The following is a 17,247-nucleotide window of genomic DNA, read 5'->3' as shown; positions in this document are numbered from 1 at the left end:
ATCCCAGAATTCCTCAATCTCTTTAAGATGGATGGACTTCAACTCCTAGAATTCCCCAACCATTTAAAGATGGGTGGAATTCAACTCCCAGAATTCCTCAATCTCTTTAAGATGGACTTCAACTCCCAGAATTCCTCAATCTCTTTAAGATGGGTGGAATTCAACTCCTAGAATTCTCCTAGAACTCCCCAACCATTTAAAGATGGATGGACTTCAACTCCCAGAATTCCTCAATCTCTTTAAGATGGACTTCAACTCCCAGAATTCCTCAATCTCTTTAAGATGGACTTCAACTCCCAGAATTCCTCAATCTCTTTAAGATGGATGGACTTCAACTCCTAGAATTCCGCGACCATTTAAAGATGGGTGGACTCCAACCTCCAGAATTCTGGGACTTGGAAGTCCACCCATCTTACAAGTGGCCAAGGTCAAAACTCACGGACAGAAGAGGTGCAAACATCTCAAAGCATCTGGAGGGAGGAGGACCGTTGGGCTACGATGGAGATGAAAAGGGATAAGTTGTTTGGCCAACATCAAAACCCAGTTGCGTCCCAAAGCGAAAGCATCTTTACAAACAAAAAACAAAAAACCAGTGCAAATTTACAGGGGAATTGTTCAGATCCGTGGTCGTACTTGCAGCCGCCCCAAGGACCCCCCCGAACCTGGGCGGGGGGGGGAATCTAGGGTGGGCTTAGGAGGGGCAGGCTTTCGGCTGGTGGGGGGGGGGAGAGGATGTCCAGGGGTACAAGAAGATGAAAAGGCACCATTATGGGAACTGAGAGCCACCGAATCCATTTCAGCTTTTTGGGGGAGATGAAAAGGGGGTGCATGGGGTGGAGGGGAGCTGCCCAGCCCCCTCCTGCACCCCCTTTCCACAGGAAACCACCTTTTGACCATTTTAATGTCATACACAAAAAGAGTTTTCACACTACAAAAGGACATCGACAAACGTCACAATATCCATGGCTAAGCTGTTTTGTGGTTTTGATTTTTTTTTTTCTCTATACAATGTACAACTTGCTTTGTTTTGTTTTCTCCCTCCCCTCTTTTCCTCCCCCCCCCTTTTCTTTCTTTCTTTCTTTTTTTTTTTTCCATTTCTTGTCTCTGGTTTTTTTTTTTTTTCCTTTTCTTTAATGTGTCAAGAAATAGCTTATATACAACAAAGAAGTCCTTGTTATAACGGGGTATTTTTTTTGTGTGTGTTTTTTTTTCCCGGGCAGCAAGGTTACTGTTAAGCAAAGAGAAAATTTTCGTGGAGGGGAGGAGGGAAGGAAAATTAAGGAGGAGGGGCAGAGTAGCTTTTCCCCCGACGGAACCGTTAACATACAAAATAAAATAAAATATAAACGAGGGAAACAAAACGAAAGCTCAGCATGATTCACAAAACCGGCTACAACTAAACAGTAAACTTCACCCACCCCACCCCAAAAGAAAGAAACGGAAGCCAGCATATTAATCTTTGAAATTAAAAAAGGTATTTTTTTTTTCTATATTACATTCCCCCAAAAATAGAAAGAGAAAGGGAGGGAGGGAGGAAGAGAGAGAGAGAGAGAGAGAGAGAAAGGGAACAGAAAAGAGCTTAGGTTTATGGGGGGAAAAAAAAATAAATCAAATTTTGGAAGAGTGCTCAAAAGGAAGATAAATGGATGGGCAGGTCGATTTAAGATCCTGCCAGAAAATCGGTTTTCCGGATAGCAAAAGAGTCCCCCATCTAATTTTGGCTGATTTCTTGGCAGAAATTCAAACAGGTGCTTTTTTGGGAATTTTGTTTTGATACTTGAGCAAAAATTATTGCACGTTTCCTACATCACCGAAAGAAAGGAAGAAAGAAAAAAAAAAGATTAAAAGAGAGGAAGGAATAGAGAAGGAACAAAAGAAGGAAGGAAGGAAGGAAGAGGGAAGGAAGGAAGGAATAGACAGGGGAAGGAAGGAAGGAAGAGGGAAGGAATAGATGGGAAGGGAGGAAGGAATAGACGGGAAGGAAGGAGAGGGAAGGAAGGAAGGAACAGACAGGGGAAGGAAGGAAGGAGAGAGAAGGAAGGAAGGAATAGACAGGGGAAGGAAGGAAGGAAGAGGGAAGGAAGGAAGGAAGGAATAGACAGGGGAAGGAAGGAAGGAAGAGGGAAGGAATAGATGGGAAGGGAGGAAGGAATAGACAGGGGAAGGAAGGAAGAAAGAAAGAAAGGAAGGAATAGACAGGGGAAGGAAGGAAGGAAGGAAGGAAGGAAGAGGGAAGGAAGGATCAGCACAATATCCAAATCAAACTGAAACCCAAAATCTTAAAACTACGGGACTCACATATGTTTGAGCCACAACAGGGATAGCCAAGAGAAGGAATATTAAAAATGGGAGTGCCTAAGGCGAGCCGGGGGTGGGGTGGGGGGGGAAGGGCTTAAAATCCCACGTTCGAAAGAGCAAGAGAATCAAATAAAACAAAACAAAATCATCACCGAGGCCTCTAAGGCTGCCCGTCGCAAAAGCTGGCTTTGCAGAGAATTGCACATTTGGGGGGGAAGGGGGGGGTTGGGGAGAGAAAGGGGCAGGCGCGTTAGGCCGTCTCAGGTTCAGATGGCGGGACGTGTCCTGCTTTCCCGACCTCGTCCCGAGGAATTTTTTTAAGGAGCGCCGGAGGGGGCAAAATTCAGGTCTCGGTGTCTCTCCGGTGCATCCGCGCCAAGGGTCCTGCCGCCTCCCCGTAGATTCGTTAAGTGCTCGGAGGTTTGGAGGGGCGAAACGGAAGCGGGCAGCGGGCATCCCGGGAGCTTGCGGTCTTTTCCGAGAGGGACTGATCGCCAAGGTGACCCGAAGAACCCAGGGCTAATACTTTGGAGCCAGGAGGGGAAAGGTCGGGCCCCCGAGAGCGGGAGGGGTCCTCCCACGGTTCTGATCTCCGCGTGGAAAATAGCAACTTCCAGGCTGGGCGACGTCGAGAAGGGGAAAAAAAAAAAAGAAACAAGCAGAATCGCAAATACAACGGGGCGGAGGAATCGGCGAGCGGGAAGGGACTCCCTGCCTCTGGCATCTAATGGTCGGAGGGATGACGGTAACGGAACAGAGGCAAGGATTCAGGGTCCCTGCCTGGCCAGGAGCTCCTTCTGCTGGCCAGCAGCTTGCAGGATCAGCAAAAGGGACGCTAGATCTCTTTGATTGCTCAGAGTGATGTAGCCAATGCTCGAGGGGTGAGTCCAACGAATCTCCGGCACGCAGAAGTTTCATTTTCCTAGCATGGACGATTCCCAAAAAACCTCTTGGTGGTCTTTCCACCTCCAAAAATAGCCTTCTCGTGGATGTTTTGACCCCCAAACCAGGGTTTGGTTTCAGCTCCGGAGAGGGGTGACCATTATACTCCCCCCCTCTTCACCGATACCGCCTTTTAAAGCCAGAATGGAAAAAAGCCGTTTGGAGACTCGTGAGGAACCCCGTTTTCTCCAGGTGGTCTCCTTTTCTCCCTGCCGCAGAATTAAAAAAAAAAAAAAAGCAAAAGGAAGGCGTAAAAAAAAAAAACGAGAAAAAAAGCAAGCCGTTAAAAATTCTACAGGTTTGCAATTACAGACGTTAAAAGCCGAACAAAAGGGGGAAAAGATAAGCGCGTAAAAACAAGCGTGTGAAAACACACAGGTATTGTGCGAGGGCTGTCCGAGCTGATGCGTTCTGACTTTGAGTGGGAAGTGGGAGGGGGAGCAGGAGGGGCTTGAGGGCTCCCACCGCCCCAAAACAAAATCCAGAGCGGGCGGAGTGGGTACAGGGGTGCCAGCGAGAACGGTTGCAAAGAGGGCGGGTTGCGCGAAAGTTTCTCGTCTTCATTTTTGCTTTGTTTTTCTTCCTTTTTTCCCCAATGTTTTCTGGGAGGGGGGGTCCTGTCCCTCTGTGGTAGGCACCAGTACAGGCACTGCATGCGACGGACGAGGGGGGGGCGCAGATGGGGAGTCATGGGGAGGAGGAGGAGGAGGGGGGGCGGGGCTGGTGTTATTTTTGCCCGCTGATGGATTGCGATATCGAGCGCGGAGGAATCATATCGAGAAGATATTCTCGCTGCCGGTCCGCCAAGCTGGAACCTTTGTGGCCGCCCATCCCGGCGTTCAGGTAGGCGATGTTGACTCCTCGAGGGAGAGAGAGAGAGAGAGAGGAGGGGAAAAAAAAAAAAGATAAGTCCATTTGATAAGTCCAGGTGAAAAGATACCTAACCATCTCAAGAATTTGTCTTTCTCAGAAGTGGGAGAAAAACCAAGGAAGACTTGGGAAAATTGCGGTTAAGTCTAGATAATCGGTCGATAAATCGAGCAGATGCTTTGAAGTGTTCCAGGATGGCGGAAGTGTCAAGAATGGGAGGAAAGGGCGGGGGAGAGCAGCTAGCCTGCCCCTGCAGCTGGAGGTTCGAGTGTGGCCGTCACCAATACAGAAGGATCGGTTGGGTTTTCCCTTCCTTGGCCTCAAATATTTAGGGGCAAATCAGAGCTTCCAGAACCAGACATGAAAGTGGTAACTGAGAGACAAGGAGGAAACAGCTTAATGGAAGGAGTGGGGCAGGATCTTTAAATAAGACCCTGTCTTATATTTTTTTGAACCCCGAAATAAGCGCTTGTCCTTATTTTGGGGGAGATCTTATTATTTTGGGGCGCGTGGAGCAAGACGGGGCTCCTCTTGCCGTCTTATCTGATTTCCAGCTCTGCGTTTAAATATTTTTGGGGAGGGCTTATTTTCAGGGGCAGGCTTATTTTACCCTATCAGGGGATGTCTTATTTTCGGGGAAACGGTTCTTTGTTTGTTTTTTAAAGTGCCCCCTAGAGATAGAAAATTAGCATTGTACGAGCGAAATTTCATTGTTTACAAAAATTGTAGATTTTTGTTTTGAGAAACTCTGATTTCTGGGGGAGTGTGAGAGAGCTTCTCGTGCAGAGGTAGGCGTCACATAATGTAACCCCCGGTTCAGCCCGAACCGAAAATGTGAGTGTGCATGCACACACGGTGGCTTTGCTCACACGGTGGCATCAAACACACAGCGATTATATAGGACAGGATAGCATCAGGGCAGGTGGCTGGTCGGAACTACCGGTTTTCCCGAACCGGTCTGAACCGGCAGCTGCCCTCCTCTTCTCATGGACACAAAAAGAGCAAGGATTCTTCCAGGCCTTCCTGAGTTTGGGACGTTCCCAGTCTGGTTGGCTGTGTGGAAGCTTCTGGTGCTAACATGGAACGCTGACACTGGTGTTTGAAATAACCATGGAACAAAAGCTGGGAAACAGTCCGGAGCGCAGACTGTTCTGTGTCTTTGGTACGATGGAGGGGTCTCCATCTAGCCTGAAGCGTCTCCTCCAGGCTGTCGCAGCAGAGAGGGGGGTTCTTGGCTCTGTGGCTGAATTCCCACCCACCTCCTTCCAGCCCCAAGTCAATGGCCCCGTTACCTGGCATCCCGAGGAGACCGCTGGCGACGGGTAGCTGTGGCGCCTGTGCGAAGTTGGAGAGCATGGAGCGAGCGGAGGTGGGTAAACTACGTTGTAGGGAGCTTTGAGGCTGGGGGGGCTGGAGGGAAGGAAGGAAGGAAGGAGAGAAGGAAAGGTGCAGTTATGTTGGATGTCTTTATTGTGCTTAAAATGGTTTTTGGTTGTGTTAAACAGTTTTGGAATATTTAAATGCCCAGAGTTCTTGATTGAGATGGGGAAAGAAAGAAAGAAAGAAAGAAAGAAAGAAAGAAAGAAAGAAAGAAAGAAAGAAAGAAAGAAAGAAAGAAAGGAAGGAAGGAAGGAAGGAAGGAAGGAAGGAAGGAAGGAAGGAAGGAAGGAAGGAAGGAAAGAAGGAAAGAAAATAAGAGAAAGGAAAGAAGGGGGAGAGAGAAAGAAGAAAGAAAAAGAAAGAAACAAAAGAGAAAGGAAAGAAGGAAGGGGGAGAGAGAAAGAAAGGAGAAAGGAAAGAAGGAAGGGTATTAAGAAGGAAGGGAGGAAGGAAGGAAAAAAAAGAGAAGGAAGGTAGGAGGGAGGGGAGGGAGGGAAGAAAGGAAAAGGAGGGAAAGAGAAGGAAGAAAGAGAGGAGGGCAGGGAGGAGGGAAAGGTGGGAAGCCAAGAGTCGTTCTGGGACAGCCCTTAAACCAAATGCCATTTTGACTGAAGGAACATCTGGGCCAAGGGAACTGGCGGGCAGGGCCTCACCTGTCGGAGTGTGTGATGCCTCATGATGCTCTCCTGCTTGCTGACGCTGGCCACGCTGGCCGGAGCCGTGGTGGGCGAGAGGGTGGCCTGCTGTTGCAGCCGCTGCTCGATCTCCTGGGGGAAGGCGGGGAGGGAGACCGTCGCAACCTGTGCAGTGAACCCCAGGTTGGGCCCGGCCCGGGGCACCCCGGTTCCCTCCCCAGCGGTACCCCCCACCCCCCCTCACCCCGGTCCCTCGACCTGCCTGCTCCTGCTGCAAAGCTTTGACGAAGGCATTCTTCAGCCGGTTGGTGTGCTCGGCCTTGAGCGCCTTTTTCTGGTTGGAGGTCATGCACTGCTCGCACAAGATCTTCCCGTTCTTCTCCTGCTTCCAATGTGGGGTGAAGTCCGTGCGGCACTGGGCACAGACAAAAGGCTCCACTCGGAGGAGGGAGGCGCATCCTTTGCCTGGGGGGTGGGGGGGTGGGGTGGAGATTGGAAGGAGGAGAAGGGGAGGAGGGGAAGAGAGCAGCCCCAATTATCCAAGGAAAGCAATTAAACCAGGAATATTATTGTTATCCGGCCTTCGCTATTTTTTTCAATTAATCACTCAAGGTGGCGAACATATCCGCTGCTCCTATCTCCTCCTATTTTCCCTACAAAAACAACCCTGCGAGGTGGGCTGGGCTGAGAGGGAGGGGACTGGCCCAAAGTCACCCAGCCGGTTTTCCCGCCTAAGGCAGGACTAGAACTCAGTTCTCCTGCTTTCGAGCTTGGTGCCTTCATCACTAGACCAAACGAGGTTAAAGGAAAAGGTAAAGGTTCCCCTCGCACGTATGTGCTAGTCGTTCCCGACTCTAGGGGGCGCTGCTCATCTCCGTTTCAAAGCCGAAGAGCCAGCGCTGTCCGAAGACGTCTCCGTGGTCATGTGGCCGGCATGACTCAACGCCAAAGGCGCACGGAAAACGCTGTTATTACCTTCCCACCAAAGGTGGTCCCTATTTTTTCTACTTGCATTTTTTTACATGCTTTTGAACTGCTAGGTTGGCAGAAGCTGGGACAAGTCACGGGAGCTCACCCCCGTTACACGGCACTAGGGATTCGAACCGTCAAACTGCCGACCTTTTCGATCGACAAGCTCAGCATCTTAGCCACTGAGCCACCACGTCCCTTAGACCAATCCAGCTTTAGAGAAATGCTAGCAGGGAGTCAACCCAGGGAAAAAACTGAGAGGATTGCTAGACTCCCCCCCATACAAATGACCCCCTGGGGAACAAAACCTAAAATCTGGGCCTTTTCCTATTCATGTTTGGTTCATTGGGATCCCTCCTCCCATCCGACATCCTTTACCTTGGCTGTCGATGACACTCTGGACCACTTCTTCCAGCCCCACCATGTAGATGAACTCGCTGTTGGCCGCACTGGGCAGGAAGTGGAGCAAGGGGGCGGGAGGTTTGGGGGGCGGGATCTCCAACAGAGTCTTTTCCAGCTGCTTGCGCAGGGCGAGCTTGGCGGCGGCCTGGGAGTTGGCGGCGTCATTCATGGCGCTGGGACTGGGCAGGGGGGGACGCCACCCTGTTCACCGTCCCGGGCTGGATGTGAGAGGCGAGGTTCATATAGATGGCGGAGGAGCTGGTTCGCTGGCAGGGCACTGCCGAAGAGGACGGCTGGGTGGGTGGGGAGGGGGGGGGGGGAAAGAGAGACAAGACAGAGTTTCAAAGTCTGGCCCTATGTTAGGGGGTGCCAGATTTGCTTCTCCTGTGTGTTTCCATCCCTTTCTCTCTTCTCCTTTGTGTTCCCATCCCTTTCTCTCTTCTTTGTTGCTTCTCTCCCTTTCTCTACTCTCCTTTGTGTTCCCATCCCTTTCTCTCTTCTTTGTTGCTTCTCTCCCTTTCTCTACTCTTTGTGTTCCCATCCCTTTCTCTACTCTCCTTTGTGTTCCCATCCCTTTCTCTCTTCTCCTTTGTGTTCCCATCCCTTTCTCTCTTCTTTGTTGCTTCTCTCCCTTTCTCTCTTCTCCTTTGTGTTCCCATCCCTTTCTCTACTCTCCTTTGTTGCTTCTATCCCTTTCTCTTCTCCTTTGTGTTCCCATCCCTTTCTCTCTTCTCCTTTGTGTTCCCATCCCTTTCTCTCTTCTTTGTTGCTTCTATCCCTTTCTCTCTTCTCCTTTGTGTTCCCATCCCTTTCTCTACACTCCTTTGTGTTCCCATCCCTTTCTCTCTTCTTTGTTGCTTCTCTCCCTTTCTCTCTTCTCCCTTGTGTTCCCATCCCTTTCTCTCTTCTGTTACTTCTCTCCCTTTCTCTCTTCTCCTTTGTGTTCCCATCCCTTTCTCTCTTCTTTGTTACTTCTCTCCCTTTCTCTCTTCTCCCTTGTGTTCCCATCCCTTTCTCTCTTCTCCTTTGTGTTCCCATCCTTTTCTCTCTCCTTTGTTGCTTCTATCCCTTTCTCTCTTCTCCTTTGTGTTCCCATCCCTTTCTCTTTTCTTTGTTGCTTCTATCCCTTTCTCTTATTCTCCTTTGTGTTTCCATCCCTTTCTCTCCAAACGAGAAGGTTTCCCGTTACTCACCGGCTGGTAATTGATAGCAGGGCTCATGTTTGGCGTGCTGCTGCGGATCAGGCCTGGTTTGGAAGGGATGCGCTGTCCTTGAAGCTGGGTGGGGTTGGGGGCAATGACGCGCTGGGATATAAGCATGTGGGGAAGTGCGGTGTTGGTGGCCGATCGGATGACACTGTGACCCTGTCCCAAGAAGCAAGAGAAAGGTTTTTAAGAGCCGGGTGGTTATCGCTGGGATAGTTTTCCGACCTCCCGCTCCAAGTCAGCGATGCCAAGAGCTGCCAATCCATTTGCTTGTTGTGACGGCCATTTTTCGCTCGTGGATTCACGTCTTGGGAGGAGGGGGGGGGTGACAGTCCCTTACCTGTAATGTTCTGAGGTTTTGGGGCTCAACCCCTTGAACTCCAGGTCGGGAGGGAAGTTTGGACAGAGCCTGCTGTCCGACGTGGGCAGGAGATGGCTGGACTATAGACGCCTGCGTTCTGGACAACCGGAGTCTGGCCAAGGGCGGAAAGAAAAGAGGACGAGGAGAAAAAAAAAATGAGAAAGTCTATGGATTAAAAAGAAAGGGGAATGTTTCTTGGAGAATCTTTAAGAAAATCGAAATTTTTCTTGATCGGCTCGTGGGGGGACGGGGACGAAACGGGTGATCCTACCCACCTGGCCGGGGAGCCCTGGCAAGAGGGGGGAAAGTAGAGTTAGGTGTTTTTCGATTAAACCGGGACTCTCCAAACTTTAAGACTGGTGGAATTCAACTCCCCAGAATGGGGGAAATACTGGGAGTTGAAGTCCACCGGGCTTCTCCGCATCCTCTTCCGGAGGCGTTGACGGGAGGGGAGGTCTGACAGACCGGCGCTGGCCGCCTCACCTTCTGTACCACGTTCTCCTTCTGCAGCTGGCTTTGCCGTAGTTTCTTCTTCAACAGCACCAGCCGGGCTTCCTCTAACCGCAACTCGTCCCGCAACTGTTTGATGAGCTGCTGCCTCTCCTCGACCCCTTTCCCCTGCGGAAAGGAGACCCAAGAGGTGAGGATGGAGGGTGACCTTCCTGCAGGGCTGGCGGGCCCTCGGTGGAGAGGGATTGCCGGTCAGGGCACCCAGCCTCCCCCTTTTTAAGAGGCTGATTTGGCCTGAGAACCCGACCCGACTCAGGGAAGCGTCTTGGGCAAGCCGCGACCCCTCCGTGCGCTCTTGCGAAATCCTCTCGTCGTGGTTTTTCGGTCCCTTCCTGTACCTTGAACATTTCCAGATTGGCTGCCTTCAGACGCTCTTCCATGCGGGAGCTGGAGCGAGGGCTGGAGGCTTCGTTGTCGGAGAGGACGATGACGTCCGGAGAAGGGGTGAGCCGCCCCCTGTCTTGATCGCTGCTGCTTTCAGAAAGGGGAAGAAAAACCAGATTGAGTGAGGGGCCGGGTTTTTTGGGGACGACGACGACAACTGGGGGACAAAAGGAGCTACCTGAAGGAAGTTGTCTGTTACACAGCTGGACCCACTTAAGGAGAAAGGTTATCGGAGCAGGTAAAGGGGTAGATGTGGAAGGTGACCACATAGATTTGCAGATGTTTCATGACCCAATTAGGGTAACAGCATCAGTGCTAGAAGGGGAGGTGGAGTTTGCAGAGAGGAGGAGGAGGAGGAGGAGGAGGAGGAGGGAGGAGGAGGAGGAGGAGGAGGAGGAGGAAGACTGTGGGATCCTTGGTGTTGAGTTTGGTGGTTTTCCTTGTAGATGTTTCATGACCCAATTAGGTAACAGCATCAGTGCTAGAAGGGAGGTGGAGTTTGCAGAGAGGGAGGAGGAGGAGGAGGGAGGAGGAGGAGGAGAGGAGGAGGAGGAAGAAGACTGTGGGATCCTTGGTGTAGAGTTTGGTGGTTTCCTTGTAGATGTTTCATGACCCAATTAGGTAACAGCATCAGTGCTAGAAGGGGAGGGTGGAGTTTGCAGAGAGGAGGAGGAGGAGGTGGAGGGAGAGGAGGAGGAAGGAGGAGGAGGAGGAGGAGGAGGAGGAGGAGGAGGAAGAAGACTGTGGGATCCTTGGTGTTGAGTTTGGTGGTTTCCTTGTAGATGTTTCATGACCCAACTAGGTAACAGCATCAGTGCTAGAAGGGAGGTGGAGTTTGCAGAGAGAGGAGGAGGAGGAGGAAGAGGAGGATTATGGCTCCCTTGGTGCTAAGCTGGGTGGTTTCCCTGCAGACGTTCCGTGACCCAACTAGGTAACATCATGAGTGTTATACATTTTCCAAGGTCTGACCGCATTCAAGCCCCTCCACCTCCCACCCACCCAGCGGCGTTTTCACCCACACCGGTGGACGTTGTACGGCCGTACGTTGGAACGAGCAGAAAACTGCCTTTCAGAGTAAATAAAACCAAGTCTTGGAAAAGTCTCCCAGCCTCTCGGCGGCCATCAAATGCCGGTTGCCGGCTTTTTATAGTGTTTCCCGAGCTCTTATTTTCCGCCTCATCCCTGCCCGGATCCTGGCTGGGATAGTCAATTACATAAAAGCCACGTGAACAAACAGTCTGAGCTCTGCCTGCCCGCCCACCCACCCACCACCCAACAGACTACGAGTCACCGAAGGTTTTTCAATCCTCTTTCTGGAGTTTATTTTGCAAAAGCTGGGACTTTTAAGCGGTGGAGGCCTTGGTCTGCTCTAGCCAAGTCCTGGAACTCAGTCTGGGTCCTTCTAAGTGCAAGTACCCAAAAAAAAGAAAAGAAAAGAAAAGAAAAGAAAAGAAAGAAAAGAGGTTGAGACTTTGGAAAAGTGCAGAGAAGAGCAACTAAAACGATCAAAGGCCTGGAGATTAAAATATAGAAGAACGGCTGCAGGATGGATTTGGGTTTGAGTCTAGAGAAAAGAAGAATTAGGGAGAGGGACATAAGAACAGTCTTCCAGTGTTTGAGGGGCTGCCCCAAGGAAGAGGGGGGTCAAATTATACTCCAAAGCCGCCGAGGGCAGGACAAGAAACAACAGTTGGAAACTAATCAAGGAGAGAAGTAACCTGGAATGAAGGAGAAACTTCCTAACGGTGAGGACAATTAGCCAGCGGAACAGCTTGCCACCAGAAGTAGTGTGTGCTCCATCGCTGGAAGTTTTTAAGAAGAGACTAGACAGGCCCCGTTTCAAATGGTATACGTTCTCCTGCTCTCCTGAGCACGGGGCTGGACTAGAAGACCTCCAAGGTCCCTTCCACCTCTGTTATTCTTCTTTTATTCTGCCCGAATAAAAGACCTCCAAAGTCCAACCCAGTTCTGTTCTGATGCGACAGTAGACAAGGGTAAGGTGAAAAGAAGTTCTCCGCGAAGGGGACTGGTGGAGAAGGGGAGAATTCTCGGCCAAATGCCCCCGAGAGAGTCAGAGTGCCGGCGGATACCTGAATTCCATGGTCATTTCGGCCAGGTGCGCTCCTCCAGAGGAAGCGTTCCGCAGAGACTAAGCCAAATTGAGACCTGGAAGGAAATCAATGGACAACACGAGGCGGACGGCCCCTTCCTGTTGCTTGGAGACGGAGGATGCAACCCGGTGGTTGCATTATGACATCACACAGAGGGGAGGGTCACAGGCCACCCAGGCAAGGGGGTTTTGTGGGCCAAAGGGACCCCCCCCCCCCCGATCCACAAAGACCGGAGCTGAGAGGGCTGGAAAGGGTCCTCTTCTCACAACTCCCTCCAACTTTAGAGGATTCTATTCCCTAGAGGGAAGAGGGGGGATGAGTCGGTCAGTAAACGGCCCAGCCTATCTCAAGAAGAGCTGGGAGGAAGGGGGTGGCAATACTGAACTTCGCAGACCCCTCCCTGAAGGAATTCTAGCTGCCCGGGATGCTTGGTTGAACCCAGAGATCTTAGCTTCTTCGCCATAACCAGGATCTACTGTCCTTCATGGTATGTGAGAAAGACCTTGAGAGACACAGGGCGAAGCTGGCTAGGAACGGTTAGATAAGGGACGGCAGAGCCCAGAGCTGTATAAGGGGTGGAGAAAAGAAGATTCAGAAGGGACCCTCCCAAGCTTCTGAAACTATAAAGGAGAGAGTGGGAGAATTGTACTATCAAGACTTTCAAAGGTTCTGTTGATGTAGCCTTACAATGAAGTAGAATTAGATCATTTCCTGTCTGGTTTACCCGGAAGGAAGGGTGGCGTAGGTGGCTCAGAGGTGAAGACACTGGGCTTGGTTGGAAAGTTGGCAGCCCAAGGTTCGAGACCCAAGTGCCATGTGATGGGGTGAGCTCCCGCCCTCGCCGCAGCTCCTGCCAACCTAGCCAGAAGAGGCGAGTAGGTAAATAGGTACCCACTTCGGCGGGAAGCGAACAGCGGTGCGTGAAGTCGGGCTTGGCCACACAACCGCGGAAGTCTCTTCAGATGTCACTGGCTCAATGGCGTTTAAACCGCGCCCCCCACCCCCGAGTCGGCAACTACTGGAGTGGTGGCTCAGTGGCTAAGATGCTGAGCTTGTCGATCGAAAGGTCGGCAGTTCAGCAGTTCGAATCCCGACTGTCGTGTAACGGGGTGAGCTCCCGTTCCTTGTCCAGCTTCTGCCAACCTAGCAGTTCGGAAGCACGTAAAAAAAATGCAAGTAGAAAAATAGGGACCACCTTTGGTGGGAAGGGAACAGCGTTCCGTGCGCCTCTGGTGTTTAGTCATGCCAGCCACATGACCACGGAGATGTCTCTGGACAGCGCTGGCTCTTCGGCTTTGAAATGGAGATGAGCTAGAGTCGGGAACGACTAGCACGTATGTGCGAGGGGAATCTTTCCTTTTACTACCTGGGAAGGCTGAGAATGCAAGGTGGAAAAATCTACACATTCCCCCCTTCATGAAGTCCAACTCGATTCCTAGTTTTGGTCAAGTCTCATCCCATAACGCTCAACCCCTTCCCCTCAACTCTGCCCCCTCCTCACCCAAAAGGACCCTATCTGCTGATTTGATAAAGAGCTTATAGGTTTCCCGGACGCGCAGCTGAGCCGAAAGCACCTTCTGTTCAAGGTCAAGGAAAGAGAGAGGATGACCAACCAGCAGAGGCGGAGGGGCAGATGGCGAGCAGACGAGCCTGGATCGTCACCAGCAACCAAGCAAGATCCGAGGTGGTTCTGCCTTGGAGACGCTCCTTGCCCGCCTACGGCTGACAACTTGTCCCTTCGCCACCGAAACGCATGAGTGAGTCAGGAATTCGCAGCTGACGACCGGGATCCTGCTAAACCTTAGTCTGATGGATGCCTCTGCCACCCCCTGCATCGCGGGCTCGTAGCACGGGTTCTCTAGACCCCCCCCCCCGAGGCTGAAAGTAGTACGTGTTATGGACCCCTGACCCTTTTCTCCTCCGCCTCCTCTTCTCTGTTGGGACCAAGCGTTCGGGAGGAGATTAGAAGAGTTGGAATCCTTCCAAAATAACGACGATAATATCGAGTTCGGGAAACAGATGCTTTCAGAAGCAAGTTATCTAAGGAGAACTAAGGCGTGATATCGTGGCATAAAATAATCTTGTAAACTACAGATAATTTTGTCATTTTTACGGGGCAAAATGTTTGCGGGATTTTCTGGGAGGAGGCGAATTTGCAGAAACGTGGATCAGGAAGGACAATTTTGTTTCCTTTCCCCCCTCCCCTTTTATGAGGGGGGAGGCATTTCAGCTCTTCTCCGCTTTCACTCGCCTCGCTTATTAAAGCCGATTTAATTAATTTTAACACATTAACATAATTCTATTAAAGGAGGTCAGGAAAGGGCTTCGTCTGAGGCGTTTTTCACGTGTTTCCATCATTTCGTGGGAGACAGTCATGATTAAGAAGTGTGGGAATAAGGGACTTTTTAGGATGCCACAATGCTTTCGAACCATAAACTGGCTAACCCTGGTTTAAGAGAATTAAAACTATAGGCAACTCATAAGGTTTCTATTCCCCCCGTTTTACTTCCCCGTGTAATACTGCTAAGATCTAATAAATGAGAATTCCCGCCCCCCCCTTCAAATCAGTGTTTCCCAACCTTAACAACATGAAGATATGTGGAATTCTGGGAGTTGAAGTCCACATATCTTTCGAGTCGCTAAAGTTGAGAAACATTACTCAAGACTTTCTAAACTTCAAGTTTCGCACTGGCCAAGATGGCATTGTTTGTTGACTCTCCTGAATCCTGAGGCATTCTGGGAGATGAGTCCTTCTTAAACTGGACTCCCAAACCAGCAACTGATTCTGGTTTCCAATCTCACAATTCTGAAGACCGCTTTGACCTATCAGGTAATACCTATCAAATTAGACATGAAGGAGAACGCCATGGTGGCCCCAACTGATCTTCTCCTGAACTTGGGACACTCAACGTTCACCATCAAAAGTCTTCCAATTGATCTAAATTAATATGCAACACACCTCCAGGCCAGCCGTGGGGAGAAAGAGAAGTGAGAGGTTCCCTACCTTCTTCTCGCACTCATGTCCACTGGTTCGTCGTTGATGTTCTCCTTGCCGGATCTCCCGGAAGACCGTCCGTCGGCGTGGGGTCTCAGGTTTCCGTTCAGCTTTTCCTCGTAGAGCTTTCAGTCCATCCTGCTTGACGGGCAGCTCATGGGGCACCTCGATGCCCGCCAGGTCTTTCCTTTGGAGCAGTGCCAACATCTTGAGGCGCTCCATGGCCTCGTGGCCCTCCATCTTCAGCCTCTTGGCCAAGACATCGTCCCGCTCTTCGGCTTGGTCCAGGGTCCGCTTCAAGCGGTTGAGACGCAGAGTATCCTCGCCTCATGCGGTCCATCCTGCCAGGGGGGAAAGGAGAAGGGAAAGAATGAGAAACCACCATCTATGAAGTGACTGAATCGGGCAATCGAACATCTCAAGAAGAAGAGCCAGCTAAGAAAACACCAAGAACCTCCTACGTTCAACCCGTGAACGTCCATCGTTCAAAGCCATCCATCACTCAGTGGTTGACCGTAGGGACCAATATCTACTGTCTTAGCATCCAAGCTAGCTTGGCCTTGGAAACAGTCCACCGATTGGACAAATGCTCCATCATTCTTCCTACAGTACATTTTGTATTGTTCTGATCTAAGCTTCCCAAGAGTATGAAGACGACTCCTTATCTCGACAAAAAACCCTTTTTATTAAATTACTGTGAATTCCTCTCATTCACATCCAGCAAAGTCTTTCAAGGGAGAATTTACAGCCACAGGCCTTATCTGGCTTGGAGAGCTGCCAGGCCGATATCTTCAAAACTTGGCAAGGAGTCTCCGAGAGTCACGAACCAATTAAGTGAACTAATTGTCTCCTGCAAACTCCCCTCACCCTTTCGCTCCTCTTTTATTCCCTATGGGAGGGGCCATTCATCATCCACCTGTAGCTTTACTCTGAGTCGCCCCTTGTTCTTTAGGCTGTTCCCTTCGTCTGGCAGCTCTGGGAACAGGCCCCAGCTGTTCTTCTCCCTCACTGATGTCTGACTCCGAAGGCAGCTGACAACTGTCAGACGGCCCTGGCTCCCTCTCTGCCTCCGACGCAGAGCCCTCATCTGAGCCTTCCCCAGACTTCAGGATTGGCCCATGTTCCTCCCCAACCTCCTCATTATCTGAGTCACTGCTGAGGGCAGTTCCTTGGACCAGGTCTGCTGTTTCAGTAGCAAGACAGGTCCAAGCTTGGAGAGCTTCATGGAGAGACGTTGCTGAGACCCAGCCAGCGTGAAGCTATAGCTGGGTTTGCCTCCTCTATGGGCTGTGAGAAAAAGCAGGATTTCAAATATCCCCTCTTCTAACGAAGGAAGTCGGATCAGCCCCCCAAGACAGCTTTCTGATATGGTCCTGGAGGTGTAACCTTCCCTCGTTATCCTGATTAATTTAAGAGTTTTCTTTAAAATCCACTACCCAAAATATATTTAGATGAGAGCAACAAAGATTTAGCCTCTCAATCTGCCAATGAAATCCATCTTAAACTCCAGGAAAGGAAGCCGGGGAAACCATGGTCAAGAATTTAATTAACCATGATAAGAATTTAAGTAAGAATCAAGTTGATAATAAACTCATTCTGGTTTATTCTTCTGAGTTAAAAAGTACATCCCAGCTGAGGACAATAGGAGCCACAAAACAGCTCGTGCAGTAGTCCTCAACTTATGGTCATTCACTCAGTGACTGTTCAAGCTTACGACGGAGCCAGAAAAGTCCAGTTTTCACACTTAGGACTGGACCCCGCACTTACGACCAATTATACCATGCCCCGACTAGCTGGGGAATTTCTGGGAGTTGAAGTCCATCAGTCTTAAAAGTTGCCAAAATTGGACACCCCTGATTTGCAAGGGGTAACAATACAGGTAGTCCTCGACTTATGACAGTTTCATTTAGTGACCATTCAAAGTTACAACAGCATGGGAAAAAAGGGACTTGGAGAAGTTTTTAGTTACAACCTCTGCAGCATCCCCATGACTGTGTGATCAAAATCCAGTCTCACTTAACAACAGAAAGGTTGGGTTCCACTGTTGTCGTAAGTCGAGGACTATCTACATTCCTGAAAAATAAGAAATAGCCTCCCCCCCCCCTTCCTTTTTGCGTGAACTCAATTTTGAAAAGAAACTGGGATGTTTTTCTAAGAATGGAGCAAAGGAGTGAGAATTGGCCCG

The 17,247-nt window shown here is 50.3% G+C and overlaps 1 protein-coding gene across 1 annotated transcript; it reads right to left on the bottom strand.

The window, feature by feature from the left end:
• Positions 1–1,077: 1,077 nt before the first annotated feature.
• On the bottom strand, positions 1,078–15,275 carry GATAD2B (GATA zinc finger domain containing 2B). The gene is given in 12 exon segments (XM_070951246.1): positions 1,078–4,100; positions 5,403–5,520; positions 6,144–6,257; positions 6,388–6,590; positions 7,473–7,686; positions 7,688–7,789; positions 8,690–8,860; positions 9,042–9,152; positions 9,154–9,174; positions 9,546–9,680; positions 9,911–10,043; positions 15,072–15,275. Coding segments are annotated over 12 exon segments (1,473 nt in total). The 5' UTR covers positions 15,089–15,275; the 3' UTR covers positions 1,078–3,966.
• Between the last annotated feature and the right edge of the window lie 1,972 nt (positions 15,276–17,247).

This window comes from Pituophis catenifer, unplaced genomic scaffold, assembly GCF_029215685.1.
Source record: "Pituophis catenifer annectens isolate HBS135680 unplaced genomic scaffold, rPitCat1.0.hap2 SCAF_10, whole genome shotgun sequence".
In the NCBI taxonomy this organism is placed as follows: Eukaryota; Metazoa; Chordata; class Lepidosauria; order Squamata; family Colubridae; genus Pituophis; species Pituophis catenifer.
Note: the sequence above shows the minus strand (reverse complement) of the source record. Positions and strands in the feature narration are given on the sequence as shown.